A 15,169-nucleotide genomic window follows, 5' to 3' on the forward strand; every position below is an offset into this window, starting at 1 on the left:
ACTGACCACTGACCTCCAGCTAGTGCTGAGGTCAAGAAAATGTGGATCTATACACCCATTCCCCATACGCTTTCATGGCGTAGTGCTTAATTAATTAAGAACAGGGACAACTTTACCTTTCACAATGTAGGCATATGGAGGGGGGGGTTGTTCTTGACCTAGGCACTAGATAGAGATGTGACCAGCCTCATGCCTCAGAAAAATATCTCACAGTATCCACTGGAAAGGATGCTGGATGGGCCCCACAGGTAGTCTCATGGCTGTGGAGAAGAGAAAATCTCTTGCCCTGTCACGAATCTATCCCCGTCCCCAGTACTGATGGATCTATCCTGGCTCAAGTACAGGACAGTATTTGTAGTCATTACATCATATTGCTGCTTATACCGTGGTAACTAGGATTTAAATTAATCATTTTACATTACTTCATTACATTCTTTCTTGTGAGTCATGCTTAACAAATGCTGAGGGCAATAAAGGAAAACTGTGATTGCCGAAAAGGTAATCTTATGTGATGTGGCCTCCTGTTAGGTCGGTAGAACATATTGCTTCCATCTTCCAGTTCAGTTCTGCCCTGAAGATGTGAAGCAACATGTTTGACCGAATAGTATGTACGCACGTTTAAGATTAGAGCGTCATAACGCAGGAAGAAGCGCAATATGAATAAGAATGCTGCTATTACTTTCTCTGGATACTCTTCATGCATCGTGTTTATCGAGGTGCTGAGAAATAGTTACCTTTAGTTTTCGAACTAAATAAAGCTAATATATTGTACCAGTGTTTTTAAGTCGCATAAAGTCATTCTAGTCTTCTGTAGGTAACTGACTCCTACCATAATTCGCTACAGTCGAATTATTTATACTTAGTAACCCGTGTAGTACAGTGAGTCGCGCTGATAAATTTGGACAAATGGATATGCGTGATGGTGGGAAATTTAACTTAGAGCAGGTAGTATTTTGCCCGTACATCGTAATTTAAACGTTTAAAGTTGAATTGGCCTTTCTTACGACTTCTGGTGTTAGCTGTTACCTCCGATGTTACGATATTGAGGTAAGAGTTCGAAATAAGCGTTTTAGAATTTTTGTAGGTTAAGAAGTTACAGTTTTTATTTATTGCCGGTCAACCCTCTTTGAACCCAATTGAAGAAAGCAATGGAAGACATGTACACTTTACAAACACAGTACAATTGTGTGCGAGATTCCCGGAGTTTGACTGTTCTTGACGATTGTGAGACATGCCACATATCTTGAGGCTGTACCAATCCCATTGTATGGATGCTTATACACGATTCAATGCATGGTGCATGTTGTAAGCCGAATATTCTGTATTTTTTGCTACAGAATATTGATTTTGCGCAGAAGACACAGGTTACATAAAAGGTTCATTTACAGAATTTTCTATTTGCTGCAGGGGTACCATGGAAATGTGCCTTTGGTGCTGCATTATGAGCCATACAGTTAAATAAACATAAACTGTACTGAATTAATGGGAAATATTTTCTTTGTAATTATACTGAGTAATGGTTAAATAACTGCATGATACAGAATGAGAGGGAACAGATGTTGATTTAGTTTGCCAAACAGAGGAAAGTTCTACATACCAGACATTTACCTGCAAGGCAAACCACACATAACCATACTGCTGCAGTTGCTCCACACCAGTCTGTTGACAATTACATGATGTACAGGGCATATAAAATGATGTTATGTTATATATTGTGTATACAGTATTTTCTTAGTAGAATTTATGACACTGTCAGAGCTAGACTATGTATCATTTAATATTAGGATTGTAGATGAATGAATAATTGTAAAGTTTATGCAAAGAAGTGGGCGTGGTGAGACATTTGTCTGAGAGACTGAGGGGAACCGCACATAACCTCAGTCAGGACAGTTGATGTCCTGAGCAAGATTCAAACCAAGCACTTACCAAATACAAGTGTAGAGTATTATCATTAGGCCAGTCAATTTTGTGTACAAGATATCATTTACTGTTCAACATCTGTGAAGGAATATATTGACAGGGGGGAAGAATATTAACTAGTAAATTCAGAGGTTTTTCATCTTATCAGCGTTAACATTTCACTTATCACAGATGAGCAGATAAGTGGGTTTTCTGAGCACTGGTAAATGGTGTTCCTTGGCCAGTTGCTAATTATATAAGTAGCCAGTTGTCTTTTCTACAGGACTCAGATTCTAATGCTGGATGTATGCTGTATGACCCTGCCCTGGGTGAATTAAATCCAGTTCAGCTTTTTCCACCCATTTTGCTCTAGACTTATGTTTGTGAGGTATCCAGTAAATGATCAGGGAGCAGAAAGAGAGCAGCATTCATATGTAGGCACGAAACATTCCAGTATAAAGTTGTGTTTGCTTTGTTTCCCAAACAGACATCCCAGCATGAAAGGAATGAGTACAGTATGTTCAGTAACAATAAGGTTTCTAAGAATATACATCAGATTGGATCTCATAGAAGCTCCTTGCGAGACAGATATCGAGAATGTTCATTTCCTCCATCCAAGAAACCAAGGTTGGATGATGGCTCGACGTCCCGGCAAGCGAGAGTTGATGATGATGTCTGGGGAGAGGATCTCGATGCTAATACTGTGGAGGAGTGTTTCATCCTGGCTTCACAGGCATTGTCCCAGGTTCGTACCCCTGATGAAGTTAAGCAACTGGGAGATTCATGGCCAAGATCTAGTGGTTCTCCTCAGTTACTCTAGATGAATTTCTAATGCTGTATTCACTCACACAATGTTTGCAGTTCTTCCCCATCTTTGCACTTCACATCTGAATAAATGCATATTATCAGCACAGATCAGAAGAGAGTGAAACTTGTGAGGCAGGAATGTACATATAGTGAGGCTGTTTGGGAACAGGTAGCCGAAGGAAATGATTGGACATGTGAAGGATGAAGCATAGACCATGTTTTTAAATCTAGTTTTCTTGTTGATTGTGAGAGCTATGTCCAGAAATAGCAGGGCAGTGGTTGCATGTGCATTGTGGGGCAGAAAGGTGAGTAGTGTAACTAGGGTCTTTTATAACCAATCGCTATCTCAGACAGTGGGCTCACTCAGATACCGAGTGCATTCTGCTGAGAACGGCCAGGTCTAAAAGCACAGACAGTAGTGGGAGGCTGGAAAAGTGGCATAATGAGGAGCTTCACAATTTGCTGGGACGATCACCTCAAGGAGAATGAGAAGCATGGAGAGACGGGAAGCCCTTGTACAGTTTTGGTCAGATATCTTGTAGGAAGGAGATCATTTTGAAAGCCTAGGAATAGTCAGAAGGATAGTATTAAAATGAATCTCAACAAATGGAAGAGTAATTGATTTGGCTGAGGATAGAGAACTGTGGCTGGCTCTTATGAACACTAATGATATTTGGGTTCGATAAATGGCAGGAAACTTCTTGATTAGCTGCACAGCTGTTCCATGGAGTTAGTGTTCATATTCAGTTGAGTGCAGGAATATGCAAGTGACTCACAAATGGTTACTTGGTTATTTGATTGTATTGTGATGCTGAAGTATGGGATACAGGTTGTGGACATCTTGATTATATCATCCCAGTGTAACAGACATTTTCTTTTCGATTGAAAGGCATGCACCCAAGAAACATCCAGAGCCAAAGAAGAGGCACAGACTGGGGAACTTGCATCAGTGCAGACAGGAGTCGAGGACCTCCAAACATCTGCAGCGCAGCCACTTAAACCAAAACAAACTTCAGCATTCACCAGAAATTTTCCATCTACCTCAAAATGGACAGGAACATGCCCCAAAAAAAGTCCATCCACAACAGCACCCTCAAATGTGTTTCCAAGAAACGGACCACTCTCTTCAAGACATCCAGAGGTGTTCCCAAAGGATGTTAAGAGACCTTCAGTTATGTCTAAATCAAAGCATGCTGCGATTTTGCCAACAAATGCTCAGTCCTCTACGGAACAGGTGGAGATGGTGCAACAGAATGCTGTTTCGTTCAACTCTAGAACATTGCCAGGAAATGTTCAGATATCGGCTTCTCCATTTAGTTCAATGAACAATGTAAACACAGGTAATTATACAGAGTGCCTATTTGATTTTCTTAATATGTAATTTTTTTAATGCTAGTGGGGTGGGACTAAGCCCCTTCTACTGCATTCACTTCTGGCCTATTGTACCAGCCCCAGATGATAGGTGAGGGTGATTGTGGAGCAATTGGTGGAATGAAGATTGGCAGGGGAAACCGAAGTACTTGGAGAAAACCTGCCCCACCGCCACTTTGTCCACCACAAATCCCACTTGACCAGACCCGGGGTTGAATCCGGGCCGCCGCGGTGGGAAGCCAGTGACTAACCGCTTGAGCTATGGCGCGGCCCTTCTTAATATGTAACTGAAGTAAGCTAAAGCTAAACTGACACGCACAGATAGTGTTTATTGTAACACACTTCTGCATGCACATCCCTTGTAATGAGATGACATATCAGAGCCACAACATCTTGCCCTAAAATTTCATTTTCCCACAACTGGAGAAGGAAGTTGTAGATTTCCTGCAGTATGGTGCGCCTCCCCCATATAGCAAGTTTGTTTGAGCTGCTGTAAGTGTAAAGTTTGCAGATTATTGAATTTGTAGATATAGCCCTCTTCTGTAAGTCCCCATGTTTAATGTCCCATGACTCTGAAATGTTGAAACACAGGATTATGGCTGCTGTTGAAACTACGGCATCGCAAATACTTGGATATGTTTGTCATCTTCATATCTGCAACACTAAAAGATTTGCATGTGTGAAACTTGCTGATTCAAATTGTAAAGGTTTGTTCTCCTGTTACGTTCTCACATGTGTAGTGTGTATGAGAAAGTGTTATGATGGTGAAAATTTTGATCTTGAAATTTTTACAGATTTACACATTTTCAGCACCCCTGAATAAAGAAAATGGTTTTTACACTGTTGTCCATTTGTATGTGCATGTGCTAGTGCTTGGGTGGTCAGCCCTGGGTGAATGTTAACATTCTAGCACCTTCAGCTGCGCCCTAAAGAATCAAAATTGCTCATTTTTCAATTGGCTATGACAGTGTTGATTACATGTCACTGATTTATGGAGATCATCTCTGTAAGTAAATGATTGTAGACAGCGTGTCAGATGCATCCTGGTTATGAAAATATAGTGCTGTGAAATGCTGAACATGTTCTGCAGACACTCTGTGTCTGATTATCGTCACTCTTTTCCCTCCCTTTCTCCTCCATCTTTTTGTTCTGCCTCCTCCTCTTCCTCCCTTGATGTTTCCAGTTTTATGTGGGTCATGTAAATTATTGTTCCTATTGCCCATTGCTTTTAATCATAGAATTCTGTGGCATGCAGAACCAAATGAAACTATCCCGCAGATATAATGTTTGTTTTTCAGTCATTGACGCGAATGGAAGAGACTTGCTAGTCCGTGAGTTACAGCAGCTCAGATTAGCCTATCAGAAGCTGCAGGATCACACACTCACCAAGGAGGGCGAGGTGAGTGCAGTCCCATGTCCACTTTCACTATCCATTGTCCCCTTGTCTCAGCAAAAACTCAGTATGTGTGTGGAATTTCAAGGCTCTTGCTGTCAAAATATATATGTTACCTTGGCAGGTGTCCATTCTCCGCTCTCAGCTGAATAGCAAGAATGCTGAGGTCGAGATGGAGCGGCTGATGAGGGCACAGGAACTGGAGTCCCAGGCACAGGAACAGAGGGACAAGCTGAAGGAGCTGCAGAAGGAACTTGAGCACACAAAAACACAGCTTGAGTTCAAGGTTAGCATCATGTCTTGTTAGTTATATGGTCCTGCATGGCAGAACCCCATTAGCCCCCAGTGAACTTGAGAGACAGAGTGAAAGTTGTCTACAAACTAGCTGCAAGTGTCAGTACAACTGTTGTCAGGCATCAGTATAGCTTTCCTCAGGTATTGTGCTTGTCAGAAGATGTGATTAATGTTATTTAGTTGTTTGTGTCAATTTGATATCTTCTTTTATCATGCTTATGTTCATCTTCTTTTAATTTAATGAACAGTTTATTTCTTTATTTATTTCCTTGCTTGTTTTTTGTGTCTCCTATTTCTCTGTGTACTTGTTTTCATGTCCACACCCTTGTTCTCATCTTCCTGGGTGTTGTATGCCTTATCTGTTCGTTTCATTGCAGAAGTGTATCTCATGGTTTCTTATTCATGTTAGCAGAGTTCTGGTAAGTAGATTGTGCACCCGGCTGCTTTGTTACCTTGTTGCGGCAAATGTTCGTATACATGTTTATGGCTAAAAGCTAGAATATTCATCCAGTTTGAGAACTCACAGCAGTAGTTGTGAAGAGTGTAGTCTCCTGTGTTGTAACGCCGTGTAGTTTAGAAAAAGCATGACATTTTCAAGGAACATACTGCCTCTACCTTTGTGGTTCAGGAAATCAGCTGGAAGCATGCAGCAAGTAGACCTTTTCTTGCCACCTGCCTCATGCTGGTTTCCTGCTTGGCTTACTGTTTGACCATGAAGGTAAGGCCAGTATGATCCTCTGAAATGCACTAACAACTCAGAATTAAATGTTGTGAGGTAGTCATATTCAGACGTGTGGTTTCAGACTCTTGAGGTTGGTAGTGCACTAGAGAGATGTCGCCTGTTGGAGTCACAGAGCAAAGTGAAGCTAGTGGAGCCACAGCCCTCTCAAACCCCACCAAAATTCCCCAAAAAGTAAGTAAAAGTAGAGATTTGAGGTATTTGTCCTGAAGATGAAAGCAGTGCATTCCTCCAAAGAATGACTAATTGCCTACTTTGTAACCTAATATCATAATCTGGAAAATCTTTCCAAACAGAGGTTCACTACCTGCCATCTCCTACTAAGGGTACTACAGGAACTTCTCTGGCAAAGATAGACGTTGACTTGAACATGCCTCCCATGTTCCTCTTTTATGACTACTACCAACACTAACTGTAACATGATTATGAACATACATAACAACAGAATGATAAGTGTTAATCCTTGTATATATGTAAGTATGATGCTTTATGAATATTTATAAAAGGGGTCCATTATTTTTCTTTGACCTCCTTCAAAATTGGAATTTATTGACAAATTTTAGTGAGGCTACAATATCAGATTTCATGAAAATCTGTTCAAGGATTCTAAAGCTGTTGCATTCTGATAGATGGACACACAGGAACTGTCTCACAATTGAAACCAAACTGATGTTTTAACAGAATACTATCTCATGGGGTGTATATTAATTTTGTATGGTAGTATTTAACCAATATTTTGGAGGGACATACTGCCTCCATCTTCAAGGTCAAGGAGTAAGCCAAGCAAATAACAAGCAAGAAGCATTGCATACCAGAAGGAAATATTTTCACAGTCACCACTGTGAGGATCTCAGATTCCAGCTGTATTTTAACTATTACTAAATTCTGCCTCACACAGATTGCCAATGACGGAAAGTGCCTCCACCACTGCCGCCCCACAGACGCGTGCTCCTGCCCCTTCCTTGAAGCCTGTCAAGCTGGAGATTCATGTTGCTGAAGGTAGGTCATGTATTGAACCCTCTAAGGGCAGGAATACACGGATGGCATTTTGCAGTTGAAATGCACTGCACATGCAGTTGACTTGCAATCGCATCTCAACAGTTCAGCCGACGCCATCGAAATTTTAATAAACACCACACGAAAGTGTATTTTGCAGTCATGATTGATGGCTGCAGTTCATTTTCAGTGGATCCTCACTGAGGTAGTGACTGCTCAGGTGTGGTTGTTCCTACTACATGGACTGCATGACCTTGACTGCGCTGTTCTGCTGCCTTCATCCTCAGTATTCAGCTGTAAGAGTGACACAATGGAAGTAGAACGCAGTTCCTTCAATACAGGTGCATTTATTAGTGAATTAAAGAACTGTCCATGCATCTGTAACTACAAGAGTGAGTCATATAGTAATCACATTAAATAAAACAGTGCATGGGCAGTAATTGTGAAAAGTTTTCAGTGAATTTCACTGAAAAGAGCAACAGGTAGAAAATGGAATAGGTAAGCTCTTTCATAGTTTGTATTTGATTACGTGTACTATAGTCCATTCATGGAGACGAGACAGTCAGCGTAAACAAAGCAGGCCTCAAGTTGCCACATCTGACAGCAAGGAGTGGACAAAGCGCGCAGTTACTTCAGTGCGCTCACTGCATTCGGACACACGTTAACCTGCATTCAGACTGAAGAGTGAACTTTGGACACCCCTGCAACAATACATGCATCATGTGTTCGCTGCATGATTTCATTCAAAGAGCGACGGAGACACCGCGTGCATTTGTTTACGAGGACTCTCTCGTCTCCGCGAATGGACTGTAGGTAACATTACTATGTATTACTGTTGTATCTCTCATTTCTTTTACACATAATCACATTGCCACTCCAACTTCCCTTCATCACTCACAAAGTAGTCAGAGAATGTATCTCAGATATAATTTAATAATTGTCCTCCCTGGTGACTCATATTTTGGTGGCACTATTGATCTTTGAACCCTACCACGGACAGAGTGTCTTCAAACTTGCAGCCATCTCTTTTTCACACAAAAGTGTGTAGAATGCAGCATGCTTTCACAACATCCATGATAAAATCAATTGAAACATTAAGTGTTTATGAAAGATATGCCATTTATTTGCCAAAGGAACATTGCTATATCTCATAGCTCGTGACAGCTGATATTTAAAAATTCTCTTTTTTACAGTAAGGTTCTTGCCTCCATAAGGATGCAACATGTTTTCAGACAAACTGAAAGCTTCATCTGCAACAAATATATGTTTTATATCAGAGGAAGAAAATGACATTCTAAAATAATTGAAAAATTTGTCCTCTTATTGTGTAAGCTCTGTAAATACATTGTGTTCTGTTTGTAATATTGGATGTACCCAGACTTTCCAAAGTTTCAATCGCCTTCGCCTCCTTCTACGCAAGCAGAGGAGCAGCAGTGCTTCTTCTTTCAAATCCATTGCTTCACTGACAGATAAAGTTGCAGTCGTGAGAGCTACAAAATTCAGTTGACGTGCAGTGTTTACGAACTGCAGTCCACTCTGACTGCAAAATGCTGGCCTAACGCAGGCATCTAAATACAGCAATTGGCATTGTCCAGACCAGAAGGAAAGAGGCCACTAGGAATACTTAGCCATACATTGTAGGGTAATATTATTATATTATATTATGGACTGGATTGGTCTGGGTGAGTATAGGGACTGGTGGAGGGCACGTGTGCTCATGGTAACGAACCTTTGGGTTCCATATAATGTTGGGAAATTCTTGAGTAGCTGCACAATTGGCGGGGTCTCAAGATCATCTCAGCATTGTCCTGCTTTGCAGGTAACATCTGAGGTCTCTGGATAGCCTGTATCAGTACCTTTGTTTGTGTGAGGGTGGTGTGCATCAGTAACAGAAGTTTCTGGGCCTCTCTTATAGAGGATAGAGATCTCTGTGGCCAGAGGGAAATGTACGGTGCCAGTGTGATATTTTGAGGTTATGTATGACAACTTTGAGGACATCGTAGCACACCCCAAGGAACATGTGCATCATAACTTCTTGTTAATTGTCCATTGCTGTAAATTAGTTTCCCCTCTGCTGCCAACAGTCAAACTTTGACTGTTTCAGGTCCCATGCTGTCCAGGTTGGTAACCCCAGCTCTCTTTGAGAAGCCAATGCGCGGCACAGAAACAATTTCCTGTCTTGGTATTAAGCAGGAACCAGTGCCAACCGGTGAGTAGAATGGCTAGTTGTGGCCTGTAATTATATAGTGTCATACAGTTTGGTAAATTGGTACTAACATTTCAGAGAAACCTGTTGCTCCCCCCCCCCTCAATACTCTCAGGGATATCGACTAGGGGAGCAGGTTCCTCCGAATCTACCAAACAACACAGCATCATGTCTCAGGTTAACACAGTGCCGTGTTACAGATGACAGTAAACTTTGGAATACAAGAAATTTAAAAGAGCATTGTGATTCTGTAAAGATGTGTGATAGGGGTTGAGTTGTTATTTTGAGTGATACAGTCATCTCTGTCCATTGTTTTAGGTATGTTTAGATCTGTTTCTGTCATTGGGTGTGAGAGTGGAGGGGCTGCTATGCAGCTGGGCCTCTTAGAAAGAGCTAGTCACGATCACTGGATATTGGTCAGACATCATCAGTGGCTCCGTCCATAGAGGATCTTCTCCCCCCTTACACCTGCTCATGGAAACAGGATCAGTTTATGAAATGTGTATGTAAAATATACCTCGGACAGTGTACAGTCTCTATCACTGCACCCTGAAACCCCGATTTAAGATTTTTTGGGGAATCAGTGGATTTCATCATGAAAATGAGACAGATCTTTATACACGGAAATTTAACACAAAGGTTAATGTTGCCTTGGAATCATTGATACTGAATGTTTAATGAGGGAACACTCTAAATTTAGGGCATTAAATAGTTGCTCTGCTATAGTCATAAAGTGAAAGGAACTTGCTGAAAGAGGGAATACCATCAGCAGAAAATTACCAGGATAAAAGTGAGCTAAAGAAAATGTTAAAGATGTCATCTGGAAATATTCTGCCTTGCAACCCCTACAGTATGTCAAGTGTAGGGGTGGCTGCGGCAGCGTCTGTGGCTTCAGCTGCAGCAGCCGCAGCTATGAAAATCCGATTTCAGAAGAAATAACATCCAGTGTTGTCAGTTTTTGGAAACTGATAATCTGAATGTCTGTTTTAGGGGAATATGGCAAAAACCTGACCCCATGGGGATCTACAGTGAATGTGACACATACCTCGGTCAGCAAGTTGATACTCATGGACTCACTAGGAAGTGACAGCGCACACCAGCTTATACAGAAGGTAACACTGAATCCTCAGAATCTCGATACAGTGTCACACAGAGTGAAAAGCTTGAACATTTTTAGGGCAGTGATCCGTTTAATTTTTGTGTGCATTCTTTACTTCAAGAGCATAATATGAATATATATGTCATCTTTCAACCCATATAATTAACTTAAAATAAATTTTGTGCATAGCTGTATACCAAAATATCGTCAGTCTGTTTGTGTTTCATATTGGTCCGTTCAGTTGGTATAGAAACTGGCTATGTAAGGGGAGGCAAGTAACTGGGATTCAGTTCCGAACAGGGCCAGACATCTTCCTCGTCACAATGACCACACTGGCTCTCTGGGGCCCATCCAGTATCTACCAGAAGCTCATTCCTTTGGGATAAAGCTGCTGTGATGTGAAGCTAACAAGTCACCTCCTCCTAATGCTGAGGTTAAGAATGGATAGAGCTATACCCCCACTCCCACATATGCCTCCTTCCCCCCCCCCCCCCNCCCCCCCCCCCCCCAACACGATCCTATACCAGCTATCTGCTGGCCTGTTTTCACACACCCTTCCTGTCTCCTCTCTGTTGATTTCCCATGTGAGCCCCTCTCTCTCTTCCTGTTCTTATATAGCTGGGTGTTTTCGACTGGTGACTCAGTCTGCAGCCACCTGCTCACGTTGGTTCCTTGCTCACGGACTTTTCTATCCAGAAGATGGAGGCGATATGTTCCTCTGAAACGTCAGTATACACAATATCTACACCGTGCCACATCCCAGAAGACAGCATTCTTCAACTTTGCTTTTACTTGTTATATAATTCATATATGAAGTTCAAATAAATCATCCATAGTGCTATGAAGTATATGTTGTCTGATTATAGGTTGTGCGGCAATGTTATTTGATGCTAGTTAAGCAGCGAGATCTTCTAGAACTGCACAAACCTCCAGAGAACAGAGATAAGCTAAAGGAGCATGATTTGAAGGTGTCAGAAGCTGCAGGAGCATTGTTTGGTGACAAACCTAGCCTCATGATTGCCAGGTACAGACTCAGGATTACACAGAGGATTTAAATAACAGCAAAACTTAAGCTCGTGCTACCATCTTATGGATTGCAAAACTTTCGAAATGTTCGTACCACTCTTCTAGACTGCACTGTATCATAACCCAGAAGATTGCAGTGTGTATATTCACTGCTGCGAAAACCTCAAGTTTATGTATAACAACAGACCAGTCTTCACCCACAGTATGATCCCTTTACTTGTCACTGTCACAGTGTATATGCTGTGTTCAATGCATCTTTGGGATTGCGTTATTACTATCAACAGCAGTAAGTTGTTAGATTATACTGTCACTTATTTCGGGTATGTGTGACTATAGACGGGATATGGATTGGATATTGGATTTATTGACTACTTGTACACACCACTCAGAACTACAGGCAGTCACAGTGCTACCACTAACCTCCACACTTTACAGTTCACCACAACTCCCACTAAGCTTTTTCCATCTTGCTGTATCTTCACCAGCCATTCCCTAGGAACGGCTTCTATCAGTGGTGATTCTTCAGTTTCCCATGTTCAGGCCCCTCCTTTGCCAAATCTTGTTCAGAACTGCCTGCCAGCTATTCCCTCGACTGAACTGGATAGCCATCTCTTCTTGGCATCCCTTACAGAGCTCAGCTCCTCACAGCATTACCAATCCTCGGCTCTCTTCTTTAATAACCACTTTGCACGGACCAAACAGAAAACATCGTTCACAACAATTCCTCTATTGTTGCTATGTATCCGTTGCTGCAGAAACTGGTTTACTAAGCTGTTGCCTAGCAATGGATTTCTTCTCATGCTCTACTATTCTGGCCTTCAGGCTTCATGTCATAGTATATTCAACATACAGTGAGAACCAGAATTGCCATACCGGAGATGACAAACATGCATGACATTTCTTCTGTAAGGTTGTCAAGTCAGGGTATGATGTATCCTTAAAGATGTTTTAGACAGACAGTATAGTATATGGAATTTCATAAAATATATAACTCAAATTAAGAAATTAAAGTTTACTCGTGCAGTTAAAGTTTGGGAATGAGATTCAAATTGCATTCAAAGCCTGTATTACAACCCTTGTACATCGCCTTAACACCTGTGGCTATTGGCAAGAGTACGGAGTCAATTTTGTGGCATTTGGGTGTTCTCTGTTAGGTCTGTGCTGGGAAAGTGACAATATATTTATATGCAGGCTGACATGTGAAGCCTCTTGTCATTGCTCTTATGTAAAGACTGGAATGTCTTGTGTTTCAGCCCATGGTACAAGAATGAGCAAGGGGTGGAGACACGCAGAGCGCTAGGGCTGATGGGCGCACTAGCATTGGTGTCCCAATATGCTGCGCAGTACATGTCGGGTGAGTGTAGAGTTGTGAGCGATACTGAGGGGCTCTAGGATATTTCATTGTAATGGTAGCATGACAGATACAGGGTAGTTACTGAATTTGGTTTTCTTTTTTGTGCAGGCATGATCCAGTGTGAGAAGTGTGTCACTATAAAGAAACTTAGAAAGAAGAAACCTCCACAAGGAAACCCTGTTTGCAGGAAGTGGCTTGAACCCTGCAAAACTGTGCAGCAGTCTAGGCTGAAGCCTGCACCCATGTCAAATAAAGTCAGGAAGATTGTTGAGCAGAGAATACTCACAAACCTAGCAATAAGTAGAGCCAGGGCCAGCATCCGAGCAGCTAAACGTGAGAAGGCAAGGCTAGAAGCAGAGCGAGTAAATGTAGGCCTGGAGCAAGAAACGTCTTTGTCTGAGCCTGATAACCCAAAGTCTTCTAAAGTCTCACGAAGACCTCCAAACCTCTTAGTGGTTTATAGGAAATATCTTGAAAGGTGCAAGGCAGTTTCACATGCCAAAATCAAACCATTTTGTCAGGACTCCATGTCACAGAATCTTACTTATCTGACTACAGAGCCTGGACCGAGCTCTATGTCAGATCAGCCAAATGTGACGTGTGCTGGGCAGAGCTTGAAATGTCATCAGGTTGCAGATAGGAGGAAAGCAGCAGGGAAGTGTGTGTCTGACGAATCCCTCCAGGACTCGTGCAGTAAATTGAGTTCAACCAGTGTACCAAAATGTGCTCTGAAAACAAAACATCATTCCAAAAAAATGCAGAAGTCTGTAAACAGAGAGATAGAGGACAGTGAAGAATCTGATCAACTTGATCAGCCAGGAACTAGTAAGCAGTCACATCCGAATGATGATCATGTGTTTAAGAAACCTCTCCCGGTGAAACCGCAGTCTCCGAGACACAGGACAGCTCTGAAGGAAGTTGGTAAGCAGAAGGTTCAAGTAAGGAATGGAGGATGCCAGGCTATTAAGAAAATTACTGCTGCAGGAAGGAAGTTCCCTCTTTCAAAGTATCTTCACTCATCAGTTCTAGCAGCTCAGAGGAGGGACATTGCCAGGATCATGAAACTTCTCTCAGAGAAGGGACGGTTGCAGAAGAGGAAACCAAATGTAGGAAAGAAGCTGGGAAAGCCTGGGAAAGCTGCGGACCTATTCAAGACTCTGCACGACATTGTCCTGTTTATATGTGAGCAGGTGAGGTTAGGGATGCCATTGTTTCCCGTCTCGCTGTTAACTGAGTGAGCTCTCTCAAGCAGTAACATTTCTGATTCATATCTGGGAGCTGCCTGGTTGAATCTCAGTTGGAACATGACACATCTTGATTGAGAGATCTTCCATGGTTTTCCTCAGCCCTTCCAGGTGGATGCAACAATAGTACCTCATTTAGAGCATGGTCACCTTCTGAATCCTGTCAACTCACTATTCACCCGTTATTGTTCCGTTCTGTGATACACTTGCCTGAGCTACTGACTATTAGTAAACAAACTACAAATTTGTCATCATCACTGAACAAGTAACAGTTCTGACTCATATTGGGGAGGGGATTGCTGGCAGGAATGTCAAGCAGGACACTGATTGTCGTCACTGGATGTTTGTGGCTTTCCTCAGTCCCTCCAGACATGCCAGGATACTGCATGACAGCTTCCTTTCACATCCATTTCAGTTCATTTTTCACTGTCATCTGATCATTCAGCGCTGTATCGTCTGAGTCTGTGGGTGAACCCCACAGCACCAGATCCTCTTGCTCTTCATATTGTAACGTGTTTCGTTACTGAATACGCCGTAGGGATCGTTAATTGGTTTATTGAACAATCTACAAGTAACGGCTACAACTACTTATCACACAGTTGCGGGGTTTCACACTTTATAACCCTAATCACATTAATCTGTTAACACAGTTGTGGGGTTTCACACTTTATAACCCTAATCGCATTAATCTGTTAACACTGTTGCGGGGTTTCACGCTTTATAACCCTAATCACATTAATC

General features: G+C 42.0%; 1 protein-coding gene across 4 annotated transcripts in view; it reads left to right on the top strand.

The window, feature by feature from the left end:
• The first annotated feature begins 655 nt into the window (after nucleotides 1–655).
• The window catches only part of LOC111865601, a 26,189-nt gene continuing 11,675 nt past the window's right edge, over nucleotides 656–15,169 (top strand). Inside the window, exons 1-13 of one of the 4 annotated variants that reach the window (XM_033751891.1) lie at nucleotides 656–716; nucleotides 2,387–2,644; nucleotides 3,596–4,046; nucleotides 5,376–5,476; nucleotides 5,595–5,756; nucleotides 6,568–6,677; nucleotides 7,402–7,502; nucleotides 9,604–9,708; nucleotides 10,696–10,817; nucleotides 11,671–11,828; nucleotides 13,084–13,184; nucleotides 13,293–14,105; nucleotides 14,208–14,374. In XM_033751891.1, the coding sequence (XP_033607782.1) occupies nucleotides 657–716; nucleotides 2,387–2,644; nucleotides 3,596–4,046; nucleotides 5,376–5,476; nucleotides 5,595–5,756; nucleotides 6,568–6,677; nucleotides 7,402–7,502; nucleotides 9,604–9,708; nucleotides 10,696–10,817; nucleotides 11,671–11,828; nucleotides 13,084–13,184; nucleotides 13,293–14,105; nucleotides 14,208–14,374 (2,709 nt within the window). In that variant the 5' untranslated portion in view covers nucleotide 656. Of the gene's footprint in view, nucleotides 717–753; nucleotides 1,048–1,427; nucleotides 1,501–2,386; nucleotides 2,645–3,595; nucleotides 4,047–5,375; nucleotides 5,477–5,594; nucleotides 5,757–6,567; nucleotides 6,678–7,401; nucleotides 7,503–9,603; nucleotides 9,709–10,695; nucleotides 10,818–11,670; nucleotides 11,829–13,083; nucleotides 13,185–13,292; nucleotides 14,375–15,169 lie in introns of those variants that run through there. The other 3 variants (XM_033751890.1, XM_023853773.2, XM_023853772.2) reach the window with 3 other exon arrangements.

The sequence above is a fragment of the Cryptotermes secundus genome, unplaced genomic scaffold (assembly GCF_002891405.2).
Source record: "Cryptotermes secundus unplaced genomic scaffold, Csec_1.0 scaffold1443, whole genome shotgun sequence".
In the NCBI taxonomy this organism is placed as follows: domain Eukaryota; kingdom Metazoa; phylum Arthropoda; class Insecta; order Blattodea; family Kalotermitidae; genus Cryptotermes; species Cryptotermes secundus.